Here is a 26,904-nt window from a genome sequence, read left to right as displayed (position 1 = left end):
GCGAAATTAAAAACAAACCAATCTTTGGAAATATTTCTGATACTTGTTTTTGATGTTCTTATTTACTCTATTATTTTTATCTGCATTGATAATTCCTGAGTGTGATATTCATTATCTGGAGAAGAAAGCCATATTATACTGGAAGGAATAATCATTATCTTAGCAAGGTCAACGAAGACGAGTAGCCATGTCTTTTCACAATGTTCGTAACCCTGAAATGTCTTTGTATCTTTTATTGAATCACCATTCATAACGAGAATGCTTACTTTTTTACATAGTTTACATGAATTGGAAGACGGTTAGCTGTTACATACTATATATGTATGGTATGGTTAAAGTCTGTAATGTTAGTCTTTGTAGGGAAAGTGGTCATTATCTGTGGGATGACTCTAGTTATGTTCTGCAGTAAATATATAGAAGACATAACGTTCGTTTATGCTACAGCTTAATGCTAAACTGATGTATTTTGTCACATGATTCAATACTAATACTCATAATAAGTCTTGAACTTACACTTATTTTACAAGATTGAAAAACGCAATGGAGAACACTCTCTTGATGAGTTAGTAGTGCCATGCTGCTGACATCTAGTGACAAAATATACAACCACAACAGCATGGTGTTCGCATGCGTAATTGGCTATTGACTGATTTGAGTGTATAGTTGACTACGAAGCCCAAGCAAGAAAGAGAAGCCATGAGCTGGTAACGAGTTTGACAGTAAAGACAAATTAGCGGGGTAATAATATGGTCAAAACATAAAGACTCAAAACGTTTGTTTTTAGCGTGGCTAGCAGTGTTGTTGTTGTTGTGACTTAGAACTAACAAGAAAGAATTAAAGATTTGGCAATATCACATTCTGGATATGGCTGAAAAAATGTGCTCTGACTATCAGCTACCTCGTCTACGAAAGGAACCGCTTCTCAAGGTGAGGGAAGAGAGAGATCTAGGCTGATTTACAAGCCCTGTAGCATCGGATTTATAGTATATATATATATTTTTTACAGAAGAGCTCTAACGTTAAAATGCAGTCATCTAAGAAAATAATGAAGTTAACATCTATACAATATAACGTAAAAATATAAGGTTAAAAAAATAATTTATCAAAGTAAAACTTTTCGGATTCAGACTATATAACCGCTGTAACATAAGTAGAAGACTAAAGGAACAAATCTATACTCATAAATAACAAGTATGATATACAGATAAAAACAACAAATATAGTAAGAAACTTTAATCATACACAAGTGTAAAGAGTCACTGTAGTTTTCATTCCCTGATATTCGTGAGTTGTTAAATTTTAAATTTTATTTTAGAACACGTTGGTAAATGGATTCTGACATAACATTTATTCAGAAGTTTCTTATTTTCTTTCTAAATAACAAAATATATTAAATAGATACAATTTTTAACCTGTAACGTATACTAAGTTAAAAGAAGAGCAGAATTTCTGTACCACAGAAAAAAAGAAAACAATCTACAGGTTTATTCCCAAGTCTTCAGTTTCATACACAAATATCCTTGCTTTACATTAGCAGTTGCTATTATAACCTTCCACACAAAATAAGAATTGTGAACATAAAATGTGGAAAATTGAAATATTTTTATTCATCGTTCTCAGTATACTTGTTCACGGTATTTGAGTGTTTTTAGAACCATGATATACTTTGTTAATGGTTTGATTGTTTACAGTATTACAGGGTTATTTAATGACATAATTCATTGTTTGTATGTTGGTTAACGATATTTCAATTTTATTACAACTGCGATACACTTTATTATTTATTTGATTTTTTACAGTATTACAGAGTAATTGGAACTGTGTTGTACTTTACTGCTTAGTTTTGCTGTTTACAGAATTACAGGGTTATTAGGATCATGGGGTACTTCATTGCTTAGTTTGATTATTTAAAGTATTAGAGCTTTATTAGAAATGTAATATGTTTAGTTGCTGTGGTTTTAAATGTTGTTACAACCGCAGTAAACTTCATTTCTTTGTGATTTACATGTGTATATTAAGAATTATTAGAACTGCAATATATTTAATTGATTAATTTAGTTTTTACCGCATTACAGGGTCATTACTATACTTTTCACTGCATGGTTTCTTTCTAAAACTATGCAATAATTCTGTTTACTGCTGTAACAGAACTTCAATAAACAGAAATGTTGGTACTACTGTATACACTAGTACATGATTGCTATAATTGTTATATATCTCTGTGATATATTTAATTGTTTAAAGCACCACATTATTATTAGAACTGAAAAACATTTCATTGTTTATTGACTGTTTACAGTACCATAAAGTTACTCAAACTGGGATATACTTATTTGCTTTGTTTATCATTTAAAGTATTATAATGCTATAATAATTATAATACATGATATTGCTTGTTTCGTTTTTTAACATATTGCAATTTTTTTTGCTTCTTTCGGTTGCTTAAAGTACTATAGGGTTGTAAGAACTGTAATACTATAAATAATCAAACCGACATATGATTTTAAAGCAATTCTAACAATAGAAGATCTATTATAATTTCCATTGTTAGTTTGATTCTTTAGAGCCTAACAATGTTATGCAAAATCATAAATATCATTCTTGGTTTGAAAGCTTGATTGTTTTCAGTATTAGAAGGCCATTAGAACGTTGATATATTTTTCATCGTTAAATTTTAAAAACACCAAAATCATAAAAAAATAAAATAAAAATCACCAAAAAAATCGAAAAATTAAAATCATTAGCTATTACATTGCTCTACCTAATCTTATCTCACTAGCTAAAGCTAAAAAACAACATCAAATTCATATGCAAAAACGGCTCGTTTGGGTTGAGAAAATATTTTACACAGAAGGTCGAAACGTTGTTCGCTCTTCTATGTAAAATATTTTCTCAACCCAAACGACCCGTTTTTGCATATAAATTCTCAACAAGTGGGTTTCTCGACATCACTGAACATCAAATTCAATTATACAAATTATTTTATTAATTTTACAATATTTTATTCATTTATATTTCATGCTTTTATACAATAACTTTTAAATACGTATCTTCTTTGAAACCATATTCGAATATATAAAATGAGAATTAACATTTTTCATGAAATAAATATTGTTTGTTTGTTTTTGAATTTCGCACAAAGCTACACGAGGGCTATCTGCGCTAGCCATCCCTAATTTAGCAGTGTAAACTAGAGAGAAGGCAGCTAGTCATCATCACCCACTGCTAACTCTTGGGCTACTCTTTTACCAACGACTAGTGGGATTGATCCTTACATGGTAATGCCCCCACGTCTTAAAAGGGCGAGCATGTTTGGTGTGATGGAGATTCAAACCCGCGAATTTCACATTGTGAGTCGAGCGCCTTAACCACCTGGCCATGCCGGGCCGATTTAATCTGCCCACCACGGGTATCGAAACCCGGTGTAAACACTGTTATTATATAAAATCCCAATGTTAAAAAATGTCCTAGATACATTATCTATATAAAGCTAGTTGAAGTATAAAGCATCACTTACTAAAGAAAAATCACACACATTTATATTAGTTTTCGTATTGTTTTCTATTAATGCCCCCCCCCAGTGGCTTAGCGGTATGATTGCGGACTTACAACGCAAAAATCCGGGTTTCGATACCCGTGGTGAGCAGAGCACAGATAGCCCATTGTGTAGCTTTGTGCTTAATTCAAAACAACAACAATTTTATTAATGGATAATTTTCCAAATATTGTAATTTTATCGAAGTTTCTGTATTAAAATCATTAATGCTTCAATTAATATTATCAATTAATTCTTTCTAATTCACGTGTATTCATTTCAAATGTTTTATTAAAACATTCTAATTGGTCAACTTATACTTTTTATACTTTCTTGTTGCTTGTGTCAATTGTTCTTCCATTGGTTTTATAAAATTTTCTTTAATATTTGTATTTGCATCAAACACTTTATCTTTGTTTAGCATTGACGAATTATTTTCCAAATACTCTAATTTATTCGCAGTTTTGATATTAACACTTAAATTAACATCAACTATTATCTCTTTAAATTGTCTGTCTGATTCATTTATGTCAGCTACTAAAGCTTTGAATTTTTATCTAACAGATCAACATAATTCTTGTGTCAAAGCATTCTTAATACTTTTGTTATCAACATCAAAATTATCATTAATTATTATTTATTCTTTTCGTACATATAAGCCATATTTAGTTCTAAGTTACATCTTTAACATTTTTAATTGTTTATATGCAATATCATAATCACCATTATTAGTTAATTTAAAACCGTTCTTAGGTGAGTCTATAGGACCCTGAGATACCTTTTTTGTATAGACTACAATATGGAACCAATAACTCATTTATTTTCCTAAAGAGTTCTCACAGTTTTGAACCTTTAATTATAATCATTCATTATTCCTTCTCTTTTCAACCAATAATAAATAAAATCTATACAGTTTCACTTATTATTTGTCAGAAAAACTCAGTCTTCAAATTTAGTACATTATATAGGAACGTGATTCTAAACGTTAAAACGCATTACTTGACACAGTCTTCAATAATTCCATAGTTTATGAAACATCCAGTTTCCGTATTATTATTTTTAACTTAGCTGCTAACAACTCTAAATAATATCTAGAATAATCTAATTTTCCAGCTTTAAACAAAGCACTATAAACTTCAGTAGGATATTTTGATTATTAATTCTAGACCATATTATTAATATATCAAGATTATCAAAAATCATGTTGTTTTCATTCTGTTTATTTTCGTTATCTTCTTATTTTTACGATATATGCACAACCTGATTCATTCTGAACATCACTTTTAATAGTTCTTACACCACTCTAATTAATTTCAACATAAACTTGAGGATTTAGAGTAAAACTATTATATTCAACTTCTTTATCGGGATAGAGTTTAATATGAGGTAACCACAACGCAGTTTCACTTTTTTACTTTATAATTATTGTTATCTATATCTTTATAAATCATATCATTACTCTTACCTCCCCTAAAAGGAAATTTACAAAATATCTGAAACAATTTCTCTAAAGTCATTAAATAATCCAAAATAATATCCAATTGGAATCCATAATTTTATTTGATTACTATTTTTTGTAAGAATCCATCTTTTTTGTAAAACTTTCGTTGTTAGAGATATTATGTTTAAATGTTGATACCAATTTATGAGTTTTGATTTTTCTATCTTCACCACCAATGTTCTCGTTCCGTCATCATCAGATACTAAAATTGGAGATTCTGAAATATCTATGTAACAAAACATATTACCTGCTTTGATACAGCAATATTCGTAACACCTATTAATCTTTTTCTGTGATGTGCTAAACATGGAAATTCAATTTCTCCAATCATAATATTACAAATACATAATTCAGCTTTTTAAGAAATATTGTTTGCATTAACTGAAGTTGCACTATCAGTTTCAATTATATTTCCATTTTGCTTTGTATGTTGTAAAATTCTGTACAAATATAGCCACATGATATTTTGTCATTTATATCCGAAATGTTGAGTACATAATTAGCCTCCAATTTTTCATTGACAACTAACGTATCTTTTCGATGTTGTTTATATTCAAAACTTTTTATATCATATTGATAATAATCAGGTACACTCATTAGATTCAAAATGCTTTCCATTTATTGGAATTAAAATCTTTCTTATTCTGCTTCATATTGAGATTGAGTTTTTTATTATCAAATACTGATTTTACGTTTAAAGGCTTTTATTAAGTATATTTCTCAATGTTAAAACACAATTATTTTATACACAGTTTACAATCTTAGAATTATAGTAAAACACAAATACTTTACCGTGAAGAATTAAAATCAGTAAAAATCTGATGAGATTGGAAAACAGTTACATACTCTCTACATGTTTCGACGTATATCAATGCATTGGATCAGAATACTGCAGTAGAGAGGAAGGGAGCACTTTCAAGTGCTTCAGTATAATGTACAAGACCAGTCGTTTCCTTAACATATTCTGTATATAATCTTACATGAGGATTAAGTAAAATTCGAAACGGTTATGTGAGTCAACATTATTCATATCATCAGTTTTCTTTATTATTGTTCCTCCCGGTGGGGAACCCGGCATGATCAGGTGGTTAGGACGCTGGACTCGTGATGTGAAGGTCACGGGTTCGAATTCCTGTCACACGAAACATGTTCGCCCTTTCAGCCGTGGGGGCATTATATGTTTAAATCAATCCCACTATTCGTTGGTAAAAGAGTAGCTCAAGAGTTGGCGGTGGACTGTCATGACTAGCTGTCTTCTCTCTAGTCTTACACTGCTAAATCAGGAACGACTAGCGCAGGTAGCTCTCTTTTAGCTTTGTGCAGTCTGGGTATTTCATCTATTATGTGCTGTTTAACGTGTGAAATAAAATCTGAAACAACAAGTATTCAGTTTGCAAAGAAAAAGAAGACCTTTTATTACAGTGATATCTAAAGCTTGTGGAGTAAATAGTCTCATTTTAAAAAATTGAAAGGAATATATTATGATCCATAAAGAGGTTCTAGTGATATTCAAACATTAACTAGAAAAATCCAATTACCTAACAACGATATAATATAATTTTTACGAATGTATAAAACACAAACTAATTATATATAAATTTAATGAAAGAAGAGTATATGTAACCCAAGATGTATGTGTGTGTTTTCTTATATATAGGGCTATTCGCTAAGTGCACCGCAAGATATCGAACCCTTAATTTTTGTATTGTAATTCCGGAGCCTTACCGCTGTACCAGAACGGAACGTAACCCAAACTCATAATCAATTACAAAGATATTTAGTTGATCTGAGACAAATTAATTCTTACAATAATAATACAAATTGTATTTTAACAGTTATAGACACTTTTAATAGATATGTTTCGATAGTTTTAAGTTAAAACGGAAGAAGAAATAACATAAGCATTCAAATTTATTTTTAAAGAGAGGAAACCAAAAATATTTAAGCTAATAAAGGATTGGTTTGTTTTGAATTTCGCGCAAAGCTACACGAGGGTTATCGGCGCTAGTTTTCCATAACTTAGGAGTGTTAGGCTAGAGGGAAAGCAGCTAGTCATGAACACCCACAGCCAAATCTTGGACTACTTACTTTTTTACCAACGAATAATGGGATTAACCATTACATTATAACGCCCCACGGCTGAAAGAGCCAGCATGTTTGGTGTGACGGCGATTCGAACCAACTCTCGGATTAACCACCTGTCAACGCCGGGCCACTAATAAGGAAACAAAATTCATTAATAATCAAATTCAAAAATTATTCAATGAGCAAAATATTCGCTGGTTTAAAACTGAAATCGATTTAAAAGCTCAGCTTATTGAAAGATTTAATAAAAATTTGAAAAATAAAATGTAAAAATATTTTATTGTTTATAATAAAAAATTGATTGATATTTTAGATGAGTTTATAAGAAATTATAATAAATCATGACAGATAAATTAAAGTGATTTCAGCTAAAGCAAGTAAAATAATACAATAATCTATATAATTTAAAAAAACACTACTGCTGTTATATATATTGTTGGTGATAGGCTAGGATTAGTTAAAATATCAAAAAATACTAACAAAGGATACCACCCAAAATTTATTGAAGAGGTATTAATTAAAATTAAAATTTTACAAACATGTCCAGTAGCTTATAAAACAAAATATATAAATAATGAAAAGCTCAAGGAAATATGATAAGAAAGATGGAATTTATAAAACTGAAAAATAATTAGAAAAAAAGGATGATAAAGTATTTGTAAAATAATTAGAATATTCTAATATATTTACTTTTTGAGTTAATATTGTAAATATTATCCAAGGGATGTGTTTCAATGCGACTGAGTGTGAAATAAGTAAGTCTCTAAATGACCCCTTATATATTTAATTTTGTCAATTTTTGAAATAATTTTTACCTTAATTTATTGTTACTACCAACATTGTCACAAATAGGTTGAGTCAAGAGGTAGTTTTGAAAAGGTTTTCTTTTGGAGCCCTCTTATATTAAATGCCTCCTATTTACTGTTATTGTATGATTTGTTTCCAATTCATACATCCAAGTAAAATGTTTCATAATCATCATTATATCCTATAGGTTTCACTTTCTTATAGTATTCAATAAACGATTTACATATTTTTGTTGCTATCTCATTTCATTTCATTTCTTTTATTTCATTTTCATCTTGTAAGTAATCATACTTCTTGTTAGCAAAAAAATTAATAATTTATATGTTTACCTTTATAGAAGATAACCAAATGCTGAAACATATCTTTTATCGATGGTATCTTTATTTTACTGTTAAATTATTTCATTTATAACAAGTTTTCTTGATTAGACTATTACAATAATAATACATAACAGCAACTGTCCATTTTTGATATATCTCACATCACTCTAGTGTTATTTCTTCTTTTTGTCAATTATATCATATTTGTTCATTTATTTATAAATTCTAAAATTCATATATGTTAATAAAATTTTTCTGAAACCAAATAGAGAAATCTGAAAAGTATATTGCTTGTAAAGTTGAAAAACCTTTAAAGGAATTTAATAAAAGTAATCAAAGCAAAGATGGTCTAATAATTAGTGATCATTATCGTGCATCTAACAATAAAATATATGAAAAAATAAAATGTGAATATGTATCAAAAGCCATTAAAACACAGTTGGAAAAATATAAAGAGGTTTCTTGACTAAGATCATTTACTGGGAAATATAGAGGGCCGGCTCATAATAGCTGTACTCTGTTAGAAAGAGGCCCGACATGGCCAGGCGGGTTAAGGCGTTAAACTCGTAATCTGAGTGTGGCGAGTTTGAATCCTCGTAGCACCAAACATGCTCGCCTTTTCAGCTCAAGAGTTGGCGGTGGGTGGTGATGACTAGCTGCCTTCCCTCTTGTCTTACAGTGCTAAATTAGAAACGGGTAACGCAGATAACCCTCAAGTAGCTTTGCGCAAAATTCAAAAACAAACAAACTGTTAGAAAGATATTCTTTTTTCATCCCAATATTTATTCATAATGTAAGTGAATATTATAGTAATCTGTTTATCAAATCATTAGGTTGTGATGATAAGTAAATTTATATAATACGAAACAACCAATAAAAATATATCTCATTTAGTAAATAAATTAGTAGACTGAAATTAAGATTAATAGTTTTATTTGGGTTAATGAATAGTAGTTTAGATAAAATTTAAAATAATCTTAAAAAGATCAGTTCTAAAATATAAAACAGTATTTTCTAGAAGGTAAGTTTAACCTTGCAATAAAAAATCACTTTATGATTATACGGAATCGGTTAATAAACGTAATAAAATACATTTACCAACATAAACATTTTTTAGCGTATTGAACAATGCATTTTTTCAGATGAGAACTACAAACAGGCACAAAACGTTTGGAGAGTATTTAACATAAAACAAAATGGAAGAATATTCTTATCTTAACGTGAAGGCTGTTGTTTGTTATTAAGAGATATTTTTGAGAACTTCAGAGATGTTTGTTTTAAAACATATAAATTAAACTCTGCTTGGTCTTATAAAGTACCTAGTACATCACGGGATGCAGTGTTAAAAAAGACTAATGTTGATTTACGATTATTGACTGAAGATGATATGATCTTAATGCTTGAGGAAGGTATTCGTGGAGGTATATCGTAGTGTTTTAACAAACATAGCAATGCAAATAATATATACATGAAAGATTATGATTGTAATAAAGAATATATAGACAATAAGTCAACATTTACTCTGTAGAGGACTTAAATGAAATGCTACAAATATTGATGTAATTAAAGTAAATGATGATTCTGAAATAGGTTACATTTTAGAAGTAGATTTTGATACTGTTATTCTGATTTATCCCTAACGACTGAAAACAGCACAGTGACTAAAGAAATACAATTAATGACAACTTTATACAATAAGAATAGTTCGTGCTTCACTATAGAAATCTGAAACAATATTTATCATTGAGGATGTTTTCTAATTCAAGCAAAGTTGAAAAATTAATAGCTAAACCAAATTTCAAGGGACAAACAATGTTTACAGAGACGTTATCAATTATTCATGTGAATGAAACAAAATAATATTCAATAAACAAAGTTATATGAGTATGGGCATTCTGGATCTATCAAAAACATTGGTGTTTGATTCCGTATGAATTTATTAAAATGAAGTACAGTGATGACTTAAATTATTAGACTAATTAGACCAATTTTTATATTTATGAAATAAAAACAGATGACCTTTATAGTGATATAAATATCAATATATTTAATATTTCTATGCAAACGATCATTCTTATAGTATTTTGTTTGTAAATAAAAACGTTTTTGGGATAAATGACTTAGATATAAAATATATGCTTTAAAATTACAATATAATAAAATTAGTATTTTTAATGTTTATAAAAATGAAAAGATAGGGAGAATTTCTGTTGCTTTTATATTGTTCAACTCATCTTTATATATTATGTAAGTAAACGTGAATTTATGAATGAGTTGGAAATAATTAAACGACAATAGCATTTATAAGAAGTCTAAAGATGAAAAAAAAAATGTGTTGTTAAAAATAGAATTGCATTCGATCAATATACACAATGTTTATTTAGTGAGGAGGAAATATATAAAACTATGAATCTAATAATTCAATAATGTTCAAGTTAATAGGAACGCTTTAAGCTAGATTGATGATAAAAGATATGTATATCACCAAATGGTATTAATACTTAAAAACTAAGCAACTGGAGTAAAAAAAAAGGTTTCTTCAATATTTTTATCTCACAAAAATTAATTTTAATTATTTATTGATGAAAACGAATCTAGAGAGATGGAAACACTAAAAGGTTTGGTTTGGCATGTTTTGAATTTCGCGCAAAGCTACATGAGAGCTATCTGCGCTAGCCGTCCCTAATTTAGCAGTGTAAGACTAGAGGGAACGCAGCTAGTCATAACTACCCACCGCCAACTCTTGGGCTACTCTTTTACCAACGAATAGTTGGATTGACCCTCACATTATAACGTCCTCACGGCTGAAAGAGCGAGCATGTTTGGTGTGACAGGTATTCTAGCCCACGACCTTCGGATTACGAGTCGAGAGCCTTAACCATCTGGCCATGCTGGGTCACACTAAAAGGACAAATGCTCTTGGTGTACTTCCATATAATATTGAAACTCGTAAGCTGAGTGAGCTAGAAAATGTTGTTAACTACTCAAAATTATAACTAATTAAAACACAATATGGTGATAGAATTGTATTCGTGCTAATGAAGGACAACTGGAAAGGATTCCAAGATTTTTATTTGAACGATTTAATAAAAAGAAATATATTAAGGCAATGAGTAAAATAGAATATATTTTTCTTGTAGTTTTTAATATTTTGACCAGTGAAGCAAGATTATATAGGATAACGAAACCGATTTTTAAAGTTTTTCACTTTTCGATATTTGGGACAATTCTTTTGATGTTTTCAATAATTTTTTTGGTGTTTTTAAAAAATTGCATTTTTAAACTCCTAATTCTAATATATATTATGTTTGTGTGTTATTTAAAAGGAATTAAGTTTACCTTGCAGATGCTTTCCGCGTCAATGGAAAGGAGAAAAAATAATGTGTTCCTTTCCAGGTGTCCCCCACTAGTACAGCGGTATGTCTACGGATTTACAACGCTAAAATCAGGGGTTCGATTCCCCTCGATGGACTCAGCAGATAGCCCAATGTTGCTTTGCTATAAGAAAACACACACACACACTCTTTTCCACGTAGAACATATACGTTATATAAGTCAATATTATGACTACAATTGCGATTTTCTTCTGAATTCGTGCTACAATTAGACTTGCTAATCATTTCACAAAATTTTATGATTACATCCAAACTTGGAAAAGTGTGTTTATATATACATATATGCCAGAGAAAGTTAATGGTGATGAAGTTAAGTGAAATATGTATATATATATATACGTGGTTTAGACTTGAGAATTGGCGTTTATGCTGTTGTATTTAAGTAAGTTTGATGTGTATCATACGCAAGTCTGTGCTTTACTAAGAAATATTGCATATTACAACCCAAATCATAATGCATTTTATGCAAGATTCCTAGAATTAAGCTTAAAAATTATTGTGTATTATTTCGCGTTATTACTTGATTTGAACAAATATTAATTGTTCTAACACTACATTTTACACAAGACGAGAGAAACGGTTTTGCCGTCGCCTATAGACTGGAACGAGTAAACATGTTAGACAAAATTAAAGCTCTAAATTCATAAGTCTGATCTTATTAAGATATTACATAGTATTATGGGGATAATATCTGCAGTAATTGGAACAAAATCTGACTTCACTTAACCTGTTTCCACTTCGTCTGAAACTAGTGTCCGTATGTGAAAGATGACTCGTCTTCTGAAGAAGGTTTGAGATCTTTGCCTGTTTTCTTAGAGCGAAAAGGTTTACAGAAATGGACTCAAAACGGGTGAAGTACTTTACTATGGGCGAGCATCACTGATTATATTTACACGTGTATTTCAGGAGCAACTCGCTCTAATTATTTAAATACCTGAACTAATCTAGTGATATTCTCACTAATTATGAGTGCAGTACAGAGGTGAGCTCCTGGAATATTATCATTTCTAGTAACTTGGTTACAGCTTCATATACTCAGTTACTTCTGGCTGCAGTTAACAAATATAATGTCTAACACTTATTTCTTCTTTTAATTAACATAGTGTGTAAAAACTTAAAGCATAGTGCAACAGCAAGCAGCTCTAATCCAGGTAAATGGAAGGTAACAACAGAAACTGAACTACTTACGTTCCTAACAAACAACTATTCCCGAGTCTATGTTAGATACAAAAAAATTCTAATTAATATCCTGTCATACTAATTAGATGACAGCAACAGAAGCTCGATTTCTTTTGATATTTCTAAAGAAAAATCTTAACAAAGGCTAAATTGTTTTACATGTTAATAATTAAGAGATGACAGCTTTATATTTTATTTCTGTAAAAAATACACCAACAATTAATATTGAATTATTTCTCGACATACAACGTTCCATGCACTGCTGGATTACTTATTATTTTTGTAAAGAAATATACCATTAAACAGTTTATTATATTATGTCATAAGTGACATATGCCAGTCAGACACACCTGATCTTTGTAACGACAGATACGAGGCAACACGGTATGGTTTCTCTCATAATTAACAGATTTTAGTTCCAGACGTTGCTAAATTATTTACCATCTTTGTAATGACAGATATCAACAAACACTTGACTGTTAATAGATAATCTCTATTTGTGTAGAGTCGTGTGTTATGAGTTATGTATAAGCATTAATTCCCAAACTACACAATGGGATATCCATGCTTTGCCCATCACGAGTATCTAAACCCTATTTCTAACGTTGTAAGTCTGCAAACATGACATTTGTGCCACAGGGAGGCATGCATAAGTGCTCTTAGAGTTAAAAAAATTGTTGACCAGTTACATTTCTATAAAGTATGTAAATTAAACTGTCATTGAAACAATTATATTTAATTGGAAAGTAAACAGCTTAAAACTTGAGTTTTAGCAGATATTTTAAACTTACAATACATATTTCTATATTTATACTAAAAGTTCTAATAATAAAGATTACTTCATTTTTGATAATAGTGAAGTAACTTACTTCATCATACAGCGCTTTCTGGATGTTTTCGCAGGTATTAATTAAATTATTGTGCATAAAAATACGCTTGAAGTGTTAAGTTGAAAAATAAAAAGACTTCAAATTTGAACATTCTGATAATAACAGTGCTTATTCTGTTTTAACATCCTGATAATAACAGTGCTTATCCTGTTTGAACATTCTGATAACAGCAGTACTTATTCTGGTTAAACATCCTGATAATAACAGTGCTTATTCTGGTTAAACATCCCTATAATAACAATGCTTGTTTTGGTTTAAACATCCTGATAATAACAGTGCTTATTCTGGTTAAACATCCCGATAATAAAAAAATGCTTATTTTGGTTTAAACACCCTGATAACAGCAGTGCTTATTCTGTTCAAACATCCAATCATAACAGTGCTAATTTTGTTTCAACATCCTGTGCTTATTTTGTTTCAAGAAACCTTATGATAGAAGTGCTTATTTTGCACGTTCAAGCACAATTTACTCTAGACCTGTGTTACCATGACGACCATTTTGTTTCATGCGATCGAGGGATTTCCCGTTTTTCTTTCTACCCATATTGATTTTCTGGTTCATACAGCAAGCGTGTGTTGCAAGAAGTAGATTTTTTTTCTTTCAAGTAAAGGTTGATGCTGAATACCAACATTCATTCACGAGCAACACATTTAGAACAATTATTATTTCCACTACTATTTAAGTAAATATCGCTGATATCAATAGTGATAAAATAGCCAAAAAACATCACATAGAAGTTGCAGACGACAACGAGAAATCTGCATAATAATGATGTATTTTTTAAAAAATTCCATATTCCACACCCATGTACACTTTCTTCATGCTAGTATTAGATGCAAGTCGCAAACAAAAAGTTTATAGAACTTCGTTTTAAAATTTTACTCTTTGAAAAGATTTATTGGAATTGAAACTTATATAACAAATATAAAAGGAAACCCAGGTTCTGGATGCGTGAAAACCAAACTCAATGAAAGGATCAGGTCAATATACTAGTTTGTTTATTTCTGTTTGAATTTCGAGTGCCTTAACTACTTGGCCACGCCGAGCCTTTTATGTTTTTATTGCTACTACTTCTACTGTTATGGATTATAATGTACAGTTAAGTTTGTTTGTTTGTTTGTTTTTTTAATTTCGCGCAAAGCTACTCGAGAGCTATCTGCGCTAGCCGTCCCTAATTTAGCAGTGTAAGACTAGAGGGAAGGCAGCTAGCCATCACCACCTACCGCCAACTCTTGGGCTACTATTTTACGAACGAATAGTGAGATTGACCATTACATTATAACGCCCTCACGGCTGAGAGGAAGAGTATAATTGATGTGACGGGGATTCGAACCCGCTACTCTCGGATTATAAATCGAGTACTTTAACCACCTGGTCATGCGAGCCTGTACTAATTTATCGTGTAAAAAAAAACTCAGTAAACTTTATTTTGATTTTAAATACGTGGCTGCCAAGTAGCTCAGCGGTAGGCTCGGTAGCTTATAACTCTAGAATTCACGATTCGATTTTCAATGCAGCTTTACACTAAGACAAATAATCAGCTAATAATTTGCAAAAAAACAACAACAACAAAAGACTGTTATTTGGTGGATATTTTCAAGATATATTAGTACGGGTGTAATTTATAAATGTAAGATCTTGTTTAATTGTCAAATCAGTTTATTGACGAGCTTAAAAGTGTGAATGTCCCGCGCTAGTACATAGGTAAGTCTATGGATTTACAACGTGAAAATCAGAGGTTCGATTCCCTTCAGTGGGCTCAGCAGATAGCCCAATATGGCTTTGATATAAGAAAAACACACACACAAGTGTGAACGAACACTTACTCACTGAGTTGATAACGAAAAGCAGAAACTATTAAGTTGTTGATATAAACAATATGGGCCCGGCATGGCCAAGCATATGAAGGCGTTTAACTCGTAATGAGAGGGTCGCGGGTTCGAATCCCGCTCGCACCAAACATGCTCGCCTTTCCATCGTGGGAACGTCATTATGTTACGGTTAATCCCACTATTCGTTGGTAAAAGAGTAGCACAAGAGTTGGCGATGGGTGGTGATCACTAGCTGTCTTCCCTCTAGTCTTACACTGCTAAATCAGGGACGGCTAGCGCAGATAGCCCTCGAGTAACTTTACGCGAAATTCAAAACAAACAAACATACAAACAATATACAAATTCAGAAACCTTATAACTCCATCCAAGGAAGACAGTTGAATACATTACGTTCCTTAAAATAGTCCTAAATGATTTATTTCAAAAAGCCATCTTGGGTATAAGTGAACCATTTGTTAAATATACAGGTGTGAATGAGTGAAAATTATCTTTATGTTGATGAAAAGAGTTTGTTTAAGTGTATAGGATGTTTCAAGATGTTGCATGAGAAAGCTAAGCTATAATTCGTATTATATTTTAACAAAAATTACACCATGGCAAACTTATGCGGTTTAAGCTACAGTCATATAAAGTGATTTCTTGATACAGTGGTAAACGGTTATGTAAGAAGAAACAGTAAAAGATGTTTTTATGCGAAACTATAGTAAGGTAAGTGTGTAAAAATATGTAGTAAAACCAAGACGAAGTAGTGTAAAAATAATTCTTTCAAGACTGCAGGAAATCATACGCCTATAAAGAAATAATTACACCGTTTATCTTGCCGGGTTGCATGTCCAAAGGTCCAAGGCTGTAGTTGCGATATGAAGTTTTAGCTGTGAGTGCTTTATATATATATAGTCGTCATTATCGCTCCCACTTTTCGGTTAAGAACAACCATGTGGGCGGAAAGTGCTGCAAACTGGTGCACTCCCTCTGGTTAACAGTTCAAAATTACTGACGTTATGCCTGAATTTTATGGTCATTGACCTGGTAATTTAGCTCACTTGCGCATAATCAGTGTTTAAGCTGAAAATATAAAAGATCATATCACACAAATTTAGCACGAAATAAAAAATATTTTATTACTCTTTTCTTTTTTTATCGATAGGCGGCACGAGCTATTTACATGTGAAATGAGGAAATCATTCTTTCATATTAATTAATCTAATAGTATTTCATAAGATATCAATGCTATTTCATTTGTATGTTTTTGATTAGCTCAAATTTGAAGATGATAAATCTTCGTTGTGCGTACCACAGTTATTTAATCTCGACATTTCATGTTATTAACCCCCAAGTTTAACACTGAGCCTTTGTGGAGGGAAGTTTTTATGTCACGTAAATATACGGTATTTAGTATGCATGCGTAGTGTTAACTATTGTGATACCTACTTACATACATAATTTGTATATCAAAAATTAAAATTGTTAACACACGTATTTATTAATATCGACATAATATAATGGAGTTAGTGGTTTGCGAGTACTTATTAATTTAAGTATATATATGTGCATGTGCGTGTGGAAACCAGTATTCTACTGTGCGAGTTTAGCAGCTATTGATTAGAATAATCCGGGCTGGATTTCATTGATCGACATTATGTTGCTGAATACAAGACGGTATCGCCTGTATTTGACGTGTGCTGCTCGTGTAGGTCGTGCACAAAGTATCGGATGTTTTTGAAGTCTGTTGCACGTGTAGGACCTACACAAAATATAGGCTATGTTTGAGGTGTGTTGCACGTGCACAAAGGTTGAGTTCTGTTTTGCTTTGCGTGTCACACATACGGTGATTTTGAAAAATGTTTGACAAACGTTATACTGTTATCATCTTTGACGTACACTAATTTTACTTACAGTAATAATCTAGTTAAATGTCGACGATCTTTTGTTTTTGTTTGAGAACAAAATCACATTGGAAAATCTGTTATGCCCACCGCATGAAATCGAGCTCCGAATTTTAGACTTACCACTGTCCTACCGGATGATTGTTATTCTTAATTTAAAAAAATTATGAAATACCTTAAATAAAGGCATTCTTTATTTTTAAAATATTAACTGACGTATCTTTTTAACGCACCGGGAAGTTTTAGGAGGCTCTGGGGTGATATAGGAGAGATCCGATCCGAATAATGAATTTCATATGTCATTTCTTGAGAAAACTTTAAGGATATATTTTAGTTTTGGCGAAAACCAAAAACGTCCAGCAATTCGTCACTTACAAGTGGATATACGTTCCCATACTTTTGTCAAATAATGATGTAGGTATAAGTTAGGCTAACGTGCTTTTGTTTATAATATTCAGTATTGCTGGTAATATCCGTCAGTGTTTGCCCTCGGATGCACACTACAGCAAACAGTAAGAATACAAGTATACTAACGTGTCGTGTATTGGTTTTGTTTGTTTTTTGAATTTCGCACAAAGCAACTCACAAGCCTTAACACGCTTGACCATGTCGGGCTTCGGGTATTGGTAAGACGTTAAGATCTCAGAAAATTTATATGTTCCATTATTTTTCTACTCTAACTACTGGGTTAATTGGTCCAATTCTATTTAGTATAATGTTGTTAAATTGTCTTAAGTACATTTATGAAGATTTTTTGACATTTCTAACTTAGCTTATCTGCATCGCCAGAATTTACACTGAGAAGTTTCATATCATTTCTGGATAGTTTGGATTTTCTTCCCCAACTAGTTTTGCAAACCCTCTTACACACAGCACTGGGTGAAACGTGAAATTTGGTCTGCGATCTGTCGATTACAGAAGTTTTCTTTAGCTAAAACCTTTGATTTCGATTAGCCTGCCATGGTTGCTTGTCTTTCCTGGAGTTACCATGTTCACAACGAGTTTAAACTCTACAAAAATAACAAAATAGCTGCTTATTCCTGCACAGACCTTGTGTTGGTTTGACACTTTCAGATTGGTTACATGATTCCCAATCACATTGTGTCATGTCGACATGACACTTCATTATTATTTTATGTTTATGCAAAATATATTATTCTATCACGTGCAATTTGCACTACGTACCCCTTTTATTCTGTGTGTCCACAATTATTTCCAGCACTGTGTATAGTTACCTCACTTTTCGCCAGAGGCCCCTGTTACTTAATTTTACACAGCACGAGTTTACTTGTGCGTTGGATCTATCAAGTATGCCAGCATTTATCTTTATCTGAGCAGCTTGTGTTTTCTTTGTTATTTGGAAGTCAAGGGTATCCGTATAAACTAAATACTAATTAAATTGTGTTTATGATCAACCAGAAAATTACTAGCATGATTGACTACTACATATAGGTCTTATTATAATTACATATAAACATATATGTAGCGACAGACAAAAACAAAAACGAAAGTGAAATTTTATCAAATTTTAATATTGAGCACCTGGAATAATTTATATGTATATAATGACAGACTGATTAGAAAATCAAATGTCTGGTGTTATGTGTATTTAGATGTTTTGTATTTATTACTAACCATAAAGTAAATTGTGCGTTATATTTATATATAAAGGTTTTGTGTAGGTGACCGACCAATGATGTGTTTGTTTTGTTATTATTCACAAAGCTACACAAAGGGATTGAATGGATAGTAAAAAGATATTTTATTACAAATGTAGAATGTTTCTACATCACCAGGTATCTCTGAAACACAAGAAGCTCGCTTTGATGTATTGTCACTTTTTACCAGTCAAGAAAGCTTCTAATATTACACTTGATTTCTGGCTTTCTTCATATTCCCTCGCTCCCCTCTAGTACAGCGGAATGTCTACGGATTTACAACGCTAAAATTATGGGTTCGATTCCCCTCGGTGGGCTCAGCAGATAGCCTGATGTGGCTTTGCTATAAGAAAACACACACACACATTTAACATCCCTTAGTTCACTCTTTGTATCCCTCTTAGAATCACAGCAACAAAAAACAAACGTTATTTTTCAAACAGATAGTTTTAACATGAGCAGCACTGTTTCACCTTTAATATTTATAATAAATAGTAATAACAAGAGATTCAGTGAATTATTGTTTAAAAGGTAGACATGAGTGAACTTTAATGTTTACAATAAATAGTGATAACACAAGCTTCAGTGAGTTATTGTTTAAAAGGTAGATATATTAATGACCCGGATCGAAACACAACCCGCTCTTTATCCTCCATATACTCGTGTAGATATGTAGACGACACTTTCACTGGTCTACCAAACACATACAAACTTCCTTTTAACACATCAACTCCCTAAACATTAAGTTCACCAGTAACAAACAGTTACTTTTTCTTAATCTTTACATTATTAAATTTGACACGCAGTTTAAAACCGAAATTCCCTGAAAAGTCACCCACATATGCCTGTATATCCCCTGGAATTTCGCCCTTAAATCCGAACAAAATATCAGTATACTATACAACATTATAAATAAAGCTTACGACTTTACTTTATAAAACAATCCTTGAGACACACCAACAAACTTTCATCAACTATAGTTAAAAGATTTTCACACAACCACCACCAAAAAAAAAAAAATCTCCAACTCAACTCGCAAACAAACTTAACACCAATAAACTAAAAAAATAGTACATTACATGGTTGTTTTCCATTCACCCCTAAAATCAGTTCAAAAATAATTTATGAGGGCTGTTCAAAAAATACGCGGACTGACGTCATAAAACAAAATGTATTAGGTTGAGGAATAATTCGTGAGCTTTTTTAAATAATTTCATTCAAGCATTACATGCAAGACCATACAATACTTCAATGCATGAACACATTACACCCAAAACATTTATTATGATACTTTATTTCATGTAATACCTAGGTATATAGTATGCATTGTTGTAAACGAAATTGCAAGAAATTAAATGCGAAAAGCAGATGGTGTCGAAAATGCTCGATTTTATCCACTTGACATTCCATTTAATGAGCTGAAAATGAAAGCAAAAATTAAAGACATATAAAAATCAAACACACCATCTATTAGAGCAAAAAATTATCTACCAAATGGCATGAAATATTTTGCGAAAACGTTTCATTTATGAATATATTTTGTTAACTTGAAAAAACGCTCACGAATTATTCCTCAACCCAATACTTTATTTAGAAGTTACAGGTCTGGGACCCCTTCAAAGTACTCTCCTCCCCAACGCACACACTTATCCCAACGGTGTTTCCACTTGTTGAAACAGTCCTGGTTCGCTTCTTTTGTAATGTCCTCCAGCTCCTTTGTCGCATTTGCCTTAATCTCGGGAATCGTCTCAAATCGTCTTCCTTTCAAGGGTCTTTTGAGTTTGGGGAACAAGAAAAAATCGCAAGGAGCAAGATCAGGTGAGTAGAGGGGTGGGGAAGAACAGTGATCGAGTGTTTGGCCAAAACCTCACGAGTTCTGAGGGCTGAATTTTGCAGCAACGCGGTGCATCTTCAATTTTTCGGTCAAAATCTCGTAACAAGATCCAACTGATATCTCACATTCTTCAGCAAGCTCCCTGACAGTCAGACGTCGATTTGCTTGCACCAGGGTGTAGATTTTGTCGACGTGTGGGTCGTCAGTTGACGTGGAAGGACGTCCAGGACGCTCATCATCTTCGATGGACTGTCGACCATCCTTAAAACGTTCATGCTACTTGAAACATGCTGTACGCTTCATAGCAACATCACCGTAAGCCGTGTTAAGTATAGCAAAAGTTTCAGTCGCAGATTTTCCAAGTTTAACACAAAATTTCACAGCAAGTCGTTGTTCCTTCAGGTCATTCATTCTGAAATCCGCCAAACGAAAAAATCGCATTTCACTTAAAACCGCGTAGCTGATACACAAATGAAGATATCTGCAATCGGGAAATGGCGTCGTAATAAGATGATCTGTGCGAACCCAGCGACACCAAGCGGATTCCCTGGAACCAACTGGAGCCGCGCAATTCAAACAGTCCGCGTATTTTTTGAACAGACCTCGTACACTTTGGGAAAACTTCCTTTCGAATATAAAGTAGAGAGTTGTACGTAAGTGTGAGGTGTTAATTATATTAAAAGATCTTGCATGTGTGAGTATTAGAATATTGTTTGTTTGTTTTTTATTTCGCGCAAAGCTATACGAGGGCTATCTGCCTTAACCGTTCCTAATTTAGCAATGTAAGACTAGAGGGAATGCAGCTAGTCCTCGCCACCCACCGCCAACTCTTGGGCTACTCTTTTATCAACGAATAGTGGGATTGAACGTCACGTTGTAACGCCCCAACGGCTGAAAGGGTGAGCATGTTTGGTGCAACGAGGATTCGAACCCACGACCCTCAGATTACGAGTCGAACGCCTTAATCCACCTGGCCATGGCGGCCATTATATACGTTCGAAAAGTTGGACTTGTGATTCTTCTAATATATACAAGCCTCACTTGAGAGACAATAAAACTGAAACTCTAGTTTTATTAAAATGTTTATGTTCGAAATGTTGAAGGAGTTTTTCTTCTGATATGTATATTACTCTCCTTACGCTCGTTTCAATTTTATTACGTTTGAAAAGTTGAAAGTGTGGTTTCTGTAGTTTATACAGTTTTTACTTTACAACAAAAAATAAAGATCAGCGCTCGGTTTTATTAAGCTATTGTAGTATCTGTCGAATTTACCACTAGAGCAAAGAAGTCACGCCCGAAAACAGACTGAGGTTATTGGATCTCGGGCTTGGGTTTATATTTTCTGAAAAGTTGGAATGGATAGTTCACAAAGAATGAAATAAGGTGCAAATAATAAAGGTTTATTAACACTTTCCCAATTTACAATACAAGATAAACAATACACTACAATAACAAATTAAGCAATAAGAATAAAGAGTCCAGTAAGTGATCATGTGTGTAGAACTGATAAAGGCTATGAGGATTAATAAAAATAGGTTTAAATCAGTTCATGTTTTGCCCCTTAAATGTAAAACAATATTAATTATTAACTGTTTCCAAGTTAAAAGCAAGCAAAAACAATGAAATGATGTCTCGTACTCTAGAGTGATGAATCACGCTTCACTAATTGGCAGTTTGACGGACAAATCTGGGTTTGGTAGATGCTAGGAGAACGCTACCTGACCTGAATGCATAGTGCCAACTGAAAAATTTTGTGGAGGAAGAATAATGGTCTGGGGCTGTTTTCATGGCTTGGGCTAGGCTCTTTAGTTCCAGTGAAGAGAAATCTTAATGCTAGAGCATACAATGACATTCTAGAGAATTGTGTGCTTCTAACTTTGTGGCAATAGTTAGGGGAAGACCCTTTTTTGTTTCAGCATGATAATGCCTCCGTGCACAAAGCGAGGTTCATAAAACATTGGTTTGCCGAGGTTAGTGTGGAAGAATTTGACTGGCCTGCACAGAGTTCTGACCTCAACCCTATCCAACTCATTTGGAATCAATTGGAAAGCCGACTGCGAGTCAGAATCTCTCGCCCGACATCAGTGCCTGACCTAATTAATGCTCTTATTGCTGAATAGGTGTAAACCTCCGCAGCCATGTTCCAAAGTCTAGTGAAAAGCCTTCCCAGAAGCTGTTATAGTAGTAAGGGGGGACCAACTCCATATTAATGCCCATGGTTTGGGAATAAGATGTTCAACAAGCACACATGGGTGTGATGGTTGGGTGTCCACATACTTTTAGCCATGTAGTGTATTTATATTTGTAAAATTGAACGTGTAGCCACTGTACTATATTCAGTTCGTATCTGCTAATAGGCCTTTGATTTTATAGGAATATTTACGTTCAGTTCGTATAGTTCAAATTGCTGTTCTTCAAATATATGCACCTTTCACTTGACAGCTCACAAAGCTAAAATTGTAGTTTTATTGAATATTTACATTCGTAAAGGTACTTTTCTTATTTATTATATAAGTATATAGTGTTGAAAACCAAAAGTTCAGGTTGTTGGGTTTTAAGAATACTTATGTTCAACGTCACAACGTTGGACGTATGGTTTATTAATACTTGTGTATCTGACGTGGAAAAAAAAACAAACTGTAGATGTGATTTATCTGTAGATGTGTAGCTTACATAAAAAAAAACAACAGGAAAGTTATGATGACCTGTTTTTGTTTGTTTGTTTATTTTTGAATTTTGCGCAAAGCTACACGAGGACTATCTGCGCTAGCCGTCCCTAATTTAGCAGTATAAGACTAGAGGGAAGGCAGCTAGTCATCACCACCCACCGCCAACTCTTGGGCTACTCTTTTTACCAACGAATAGTGGGATTGACCGTGACATTATAACGCTCCCACGGCTGAAAGGGCGAGCATGTTTGGTGTGATGAGGATTCGAACCAACGACCCTCGGAATACGGGTCGAGCGCTCTAACTACATTGCGATGCCGGGTAATCTGTTCTTAAAACGAAAAGATAATTTAGCATAGAACGTATGAAAAGTGATATGTGATAAACGTTTAAAGGGAATTATCTGTATCCTGTAGCGAATATATCAGTTATGTCATATGCACTAAATCAACGACCATACTGTGGAAAATGATGGACTTCAGATAACCCAGGGGCATCTCAAGAAGGGTGTGGAAGGGTGAGCGCTGGAACAGATATCCAAATATTCAAAGAAACAACAACTAAACGATCCGTTATTTCCTGATTTTTAAAAATAAATACTTCATTTTCATGTAAGAAATAAATAAAAACCGAAAGGTAGACGTTTCGAAATCGCTCGAGTTATGGGGTTTTTATTCATTTCTATGATGCCTTCTTGAACCTATGTGTTATTTTAATATCATTTTCATGTAAATCAGTTAATTTATGTGTGTAAAAAAAAGGTCCACCCATATACACATTCTGTAGTGCCGGCTACGCCCCTGTAACCTTAATGACTTGTATAAAATGATAGATGCGAAAGATTAAATGCTTAGGTTTGTGTTGGAGTACGTTCGACTAGGATAAAGAAAATTATTTATATTTTGTATTGAAGATGTTAATTATGAGGTCTGTATTGAGTCAATGACCACACCATGGTTTGTTTGTTTGTTTGTTTGGAATTTCGCACAAAGCTACTCAAGGGCTATCTGCGCTAGTGTCTCTAATTTAGCAGTGTAAGACTAGAGGGAAGGCAGCTAGTCATCACCACCCACCGCCAACTCTTGGGCTACTCTTTTACCAACGAATAGTGGGATTGACCGTCACATTATACGCCCCCACGGCTGGGAGGGCGAGCATGTTTAGCGCGACGCGGGCGCGAACCCGCGACCCTCGGATTACGAGTCGCACGCCTTACACGCTTGGGCATGCCAGGCCCGACCACACCATGGAAAACAACTGATTTTGAATTAATTAGGTTAAAGTTAAATAAATTGATAAATATGCAATGTGGTATACTTGGGTTTATGTTATATAATGAGAAGTAAGGTTAAACAAAGTTTTGTGTAATTTATAACTGTTATGTTAATTTATAAAATTAGTTCTTCATAATATTCTTACATGAAAAGAATTGGTTGAAAAGTAGCGAAGCTGTCAGTATTGCACATGTTAATTACAAATAGATTATATTTACCCAATTTTATTTTTGTTGGTGACAACTTAATTTGTCACTCTACTCACTAGTATTTGAACTCTTATATAAATTTTTCTAAATCCCAATAAATTCTAGCGAATCTATAGCGTGTTTATTCGTAATGATTGTGTCTGGAAACGGGAAATTTATAAATCTGTAGTTTAAATTTTCTGTTTTATTGTAACCCTGATTAATGTTACTAATATTTAAATAGAGGGCGTGTATTGTGCATTATTTATTGATTGAGGCTACTAATTTTTTTAACATACTGATTATAGTTTTATTTCTATATTTAATTATAGTTTTTACAATTAATGTCCTGAAACTTGCGCTTATTCAAATATCATCCACTTTCACTGACATTTCTTTATCCATATAATTGTCATTTTTATTGTTCTTGACAAAATATGTCATTTCACGTAAGTATGTTTTACATGGTAACTGAAGATGTTATGATTACTACAGATAGTGTTATTTTAGGCGTTCCATGGGACATCTGTTGTTTCACTTTTATAAGTGAACAACTCAATTATTATAACATATATCAGTTTCTATTATAGCCAATAATGTACTTTACAAACTTTTGTTGTCCTGAAAAAGATGTTTATGTAATCCTCTATGTATGATTTAGTCTTGTTACAACTAAATATAATAAATGAACGACTTATTGATTAACTTTATTATCATTTAAAATAACAACTCATACTATTCACTTAGTATCTGTCTCATTTGATATTTATATATTTTACACGTGAATCTTATAGTCTCATATTAAATTCATAAGGAGAAAGCTATGCGAAGAAATCGAAGTTTACACAGAAAGTAACTGTACTTCAGTACAAGAAACATGATACAGTGATGGTATCACAAATGTGCAAAACAATGAAAAACGTAAAAATTAAAATTTATCTAAATATAAATCACGCTGATGTTTATTAAAAAAACAGTTGAATTATTTGTAACTCCTCGTGGATGTTTATTAAAAACAGTTGCGTTTTTTTGTAAATCACATGGATGCTTATTAAAAACGGTTGAGTAATTTCTGTAACTGAGTAATTTTTCATTTCAGATTTATTTTGAATATGTTCTTTTTCCAACTTTTCGTTTGAATCTAGAATTCCTCGTCTGCATATCAGAAAAATAATTTAGGGGTCACTTTTGGAAGCCATTTTGGAATGAAGTCATCTAAGTCACTAGCAGTTTCGGAGAAATCCAACTATAATGGATTGACACCGCTGGACAAGTCGACCAGTCTTCCTAGTATTTCTATTAAAAAAATACCACGTAGCAAGCATCATAAGTATGGAGATGATGATGTTGTAGCAAGTGGCTATAGCAACGGTCATGTGACGTCATCTACTTTTGCCGCATCTCTTCCTGTGTTGAACAACAACAGACAACATAGTTTGAACTACACAGATACGTTTAGCTTCAGCACTGACACTCAGTTCCGTCGTCACCTGTTCAGTTACGCTGGAAGAATCCATGACGAGCTTTCTATGAAAAGTTTGTCATTAGATGGCAGCACAGGAACAAAGTTTAACTCATCTAAAGTTTGATTTACCCGGGGACTACTATCACACACAGCAAAGTTCCCCATCCCACGCTTATCTTGACCCATATGGAAAAAGCCTTCCCCTCAGCCCACAGGGTAACTTTTTATTTATCTGTTGTACGTAATAAGCCTCAGGTGTGTACTTTAAGAATTGTGAGTTACAATCGTGGACACACTTAGTAAAACTTATAAGTACTTACAAGTAATAATAAGTAAAGCTGTAGCTAATCCTTGTTAATTTATAATATAGGTAGTCAGTTTTGAA

General features: G+C 32.6%; 1 protein-coding gene across 4 annotated transcripts in view; it reads left to right on the top strand.

The window, feature by feature from the left end:
• Positions 1-676: 676 nt before the first annotated feature.
• The window catches only part of LOC143249529 (dual specificity tyrosine-phosphorylation-regulated kinase 4-like), a 53,122-nt gene continuing 26,894 nt past the window's right edge, over positions 677-26,904 (top strand). For all 4 annotated transcript variants that reach the window (XR_013027819.1, XR_013027818.1, XR_013027820.1 and 1 more), the window contains exons 1-2: positions 677-927; positions 26,200-26,735. Coding sequence is in view for 1 of the 4 variants with exons in the window: in XM_076499535.1 (XP_076355650.1) it covers positions 26,603-26,735 (133 nt within the window). In the remaining 3 variants the exon portion in view is untranslated. The remainder of the gene's footprint in view (positions 928-26,199; positions 26,736-26,904) is intronic.

Source organism: Tachypleus tridentatus, chromosome 4, assembly GCF_004210375.1.
Source record: "Tachypleus tridentatus isolate NWPU-2018 chromosome 4, ASM421037v1, whole genome shotgun sequence".
NCBI lineage: Eukaryota > Metazoa > Arthropoda > Merostomata > Xiphosura > Limulidae > Tachypleus > Tachypleus tridentatus.
Note: the sequence above shows the minus strand (reverse complement) of the source record. Positions and strands in the feature narration are given on the sequence as shown.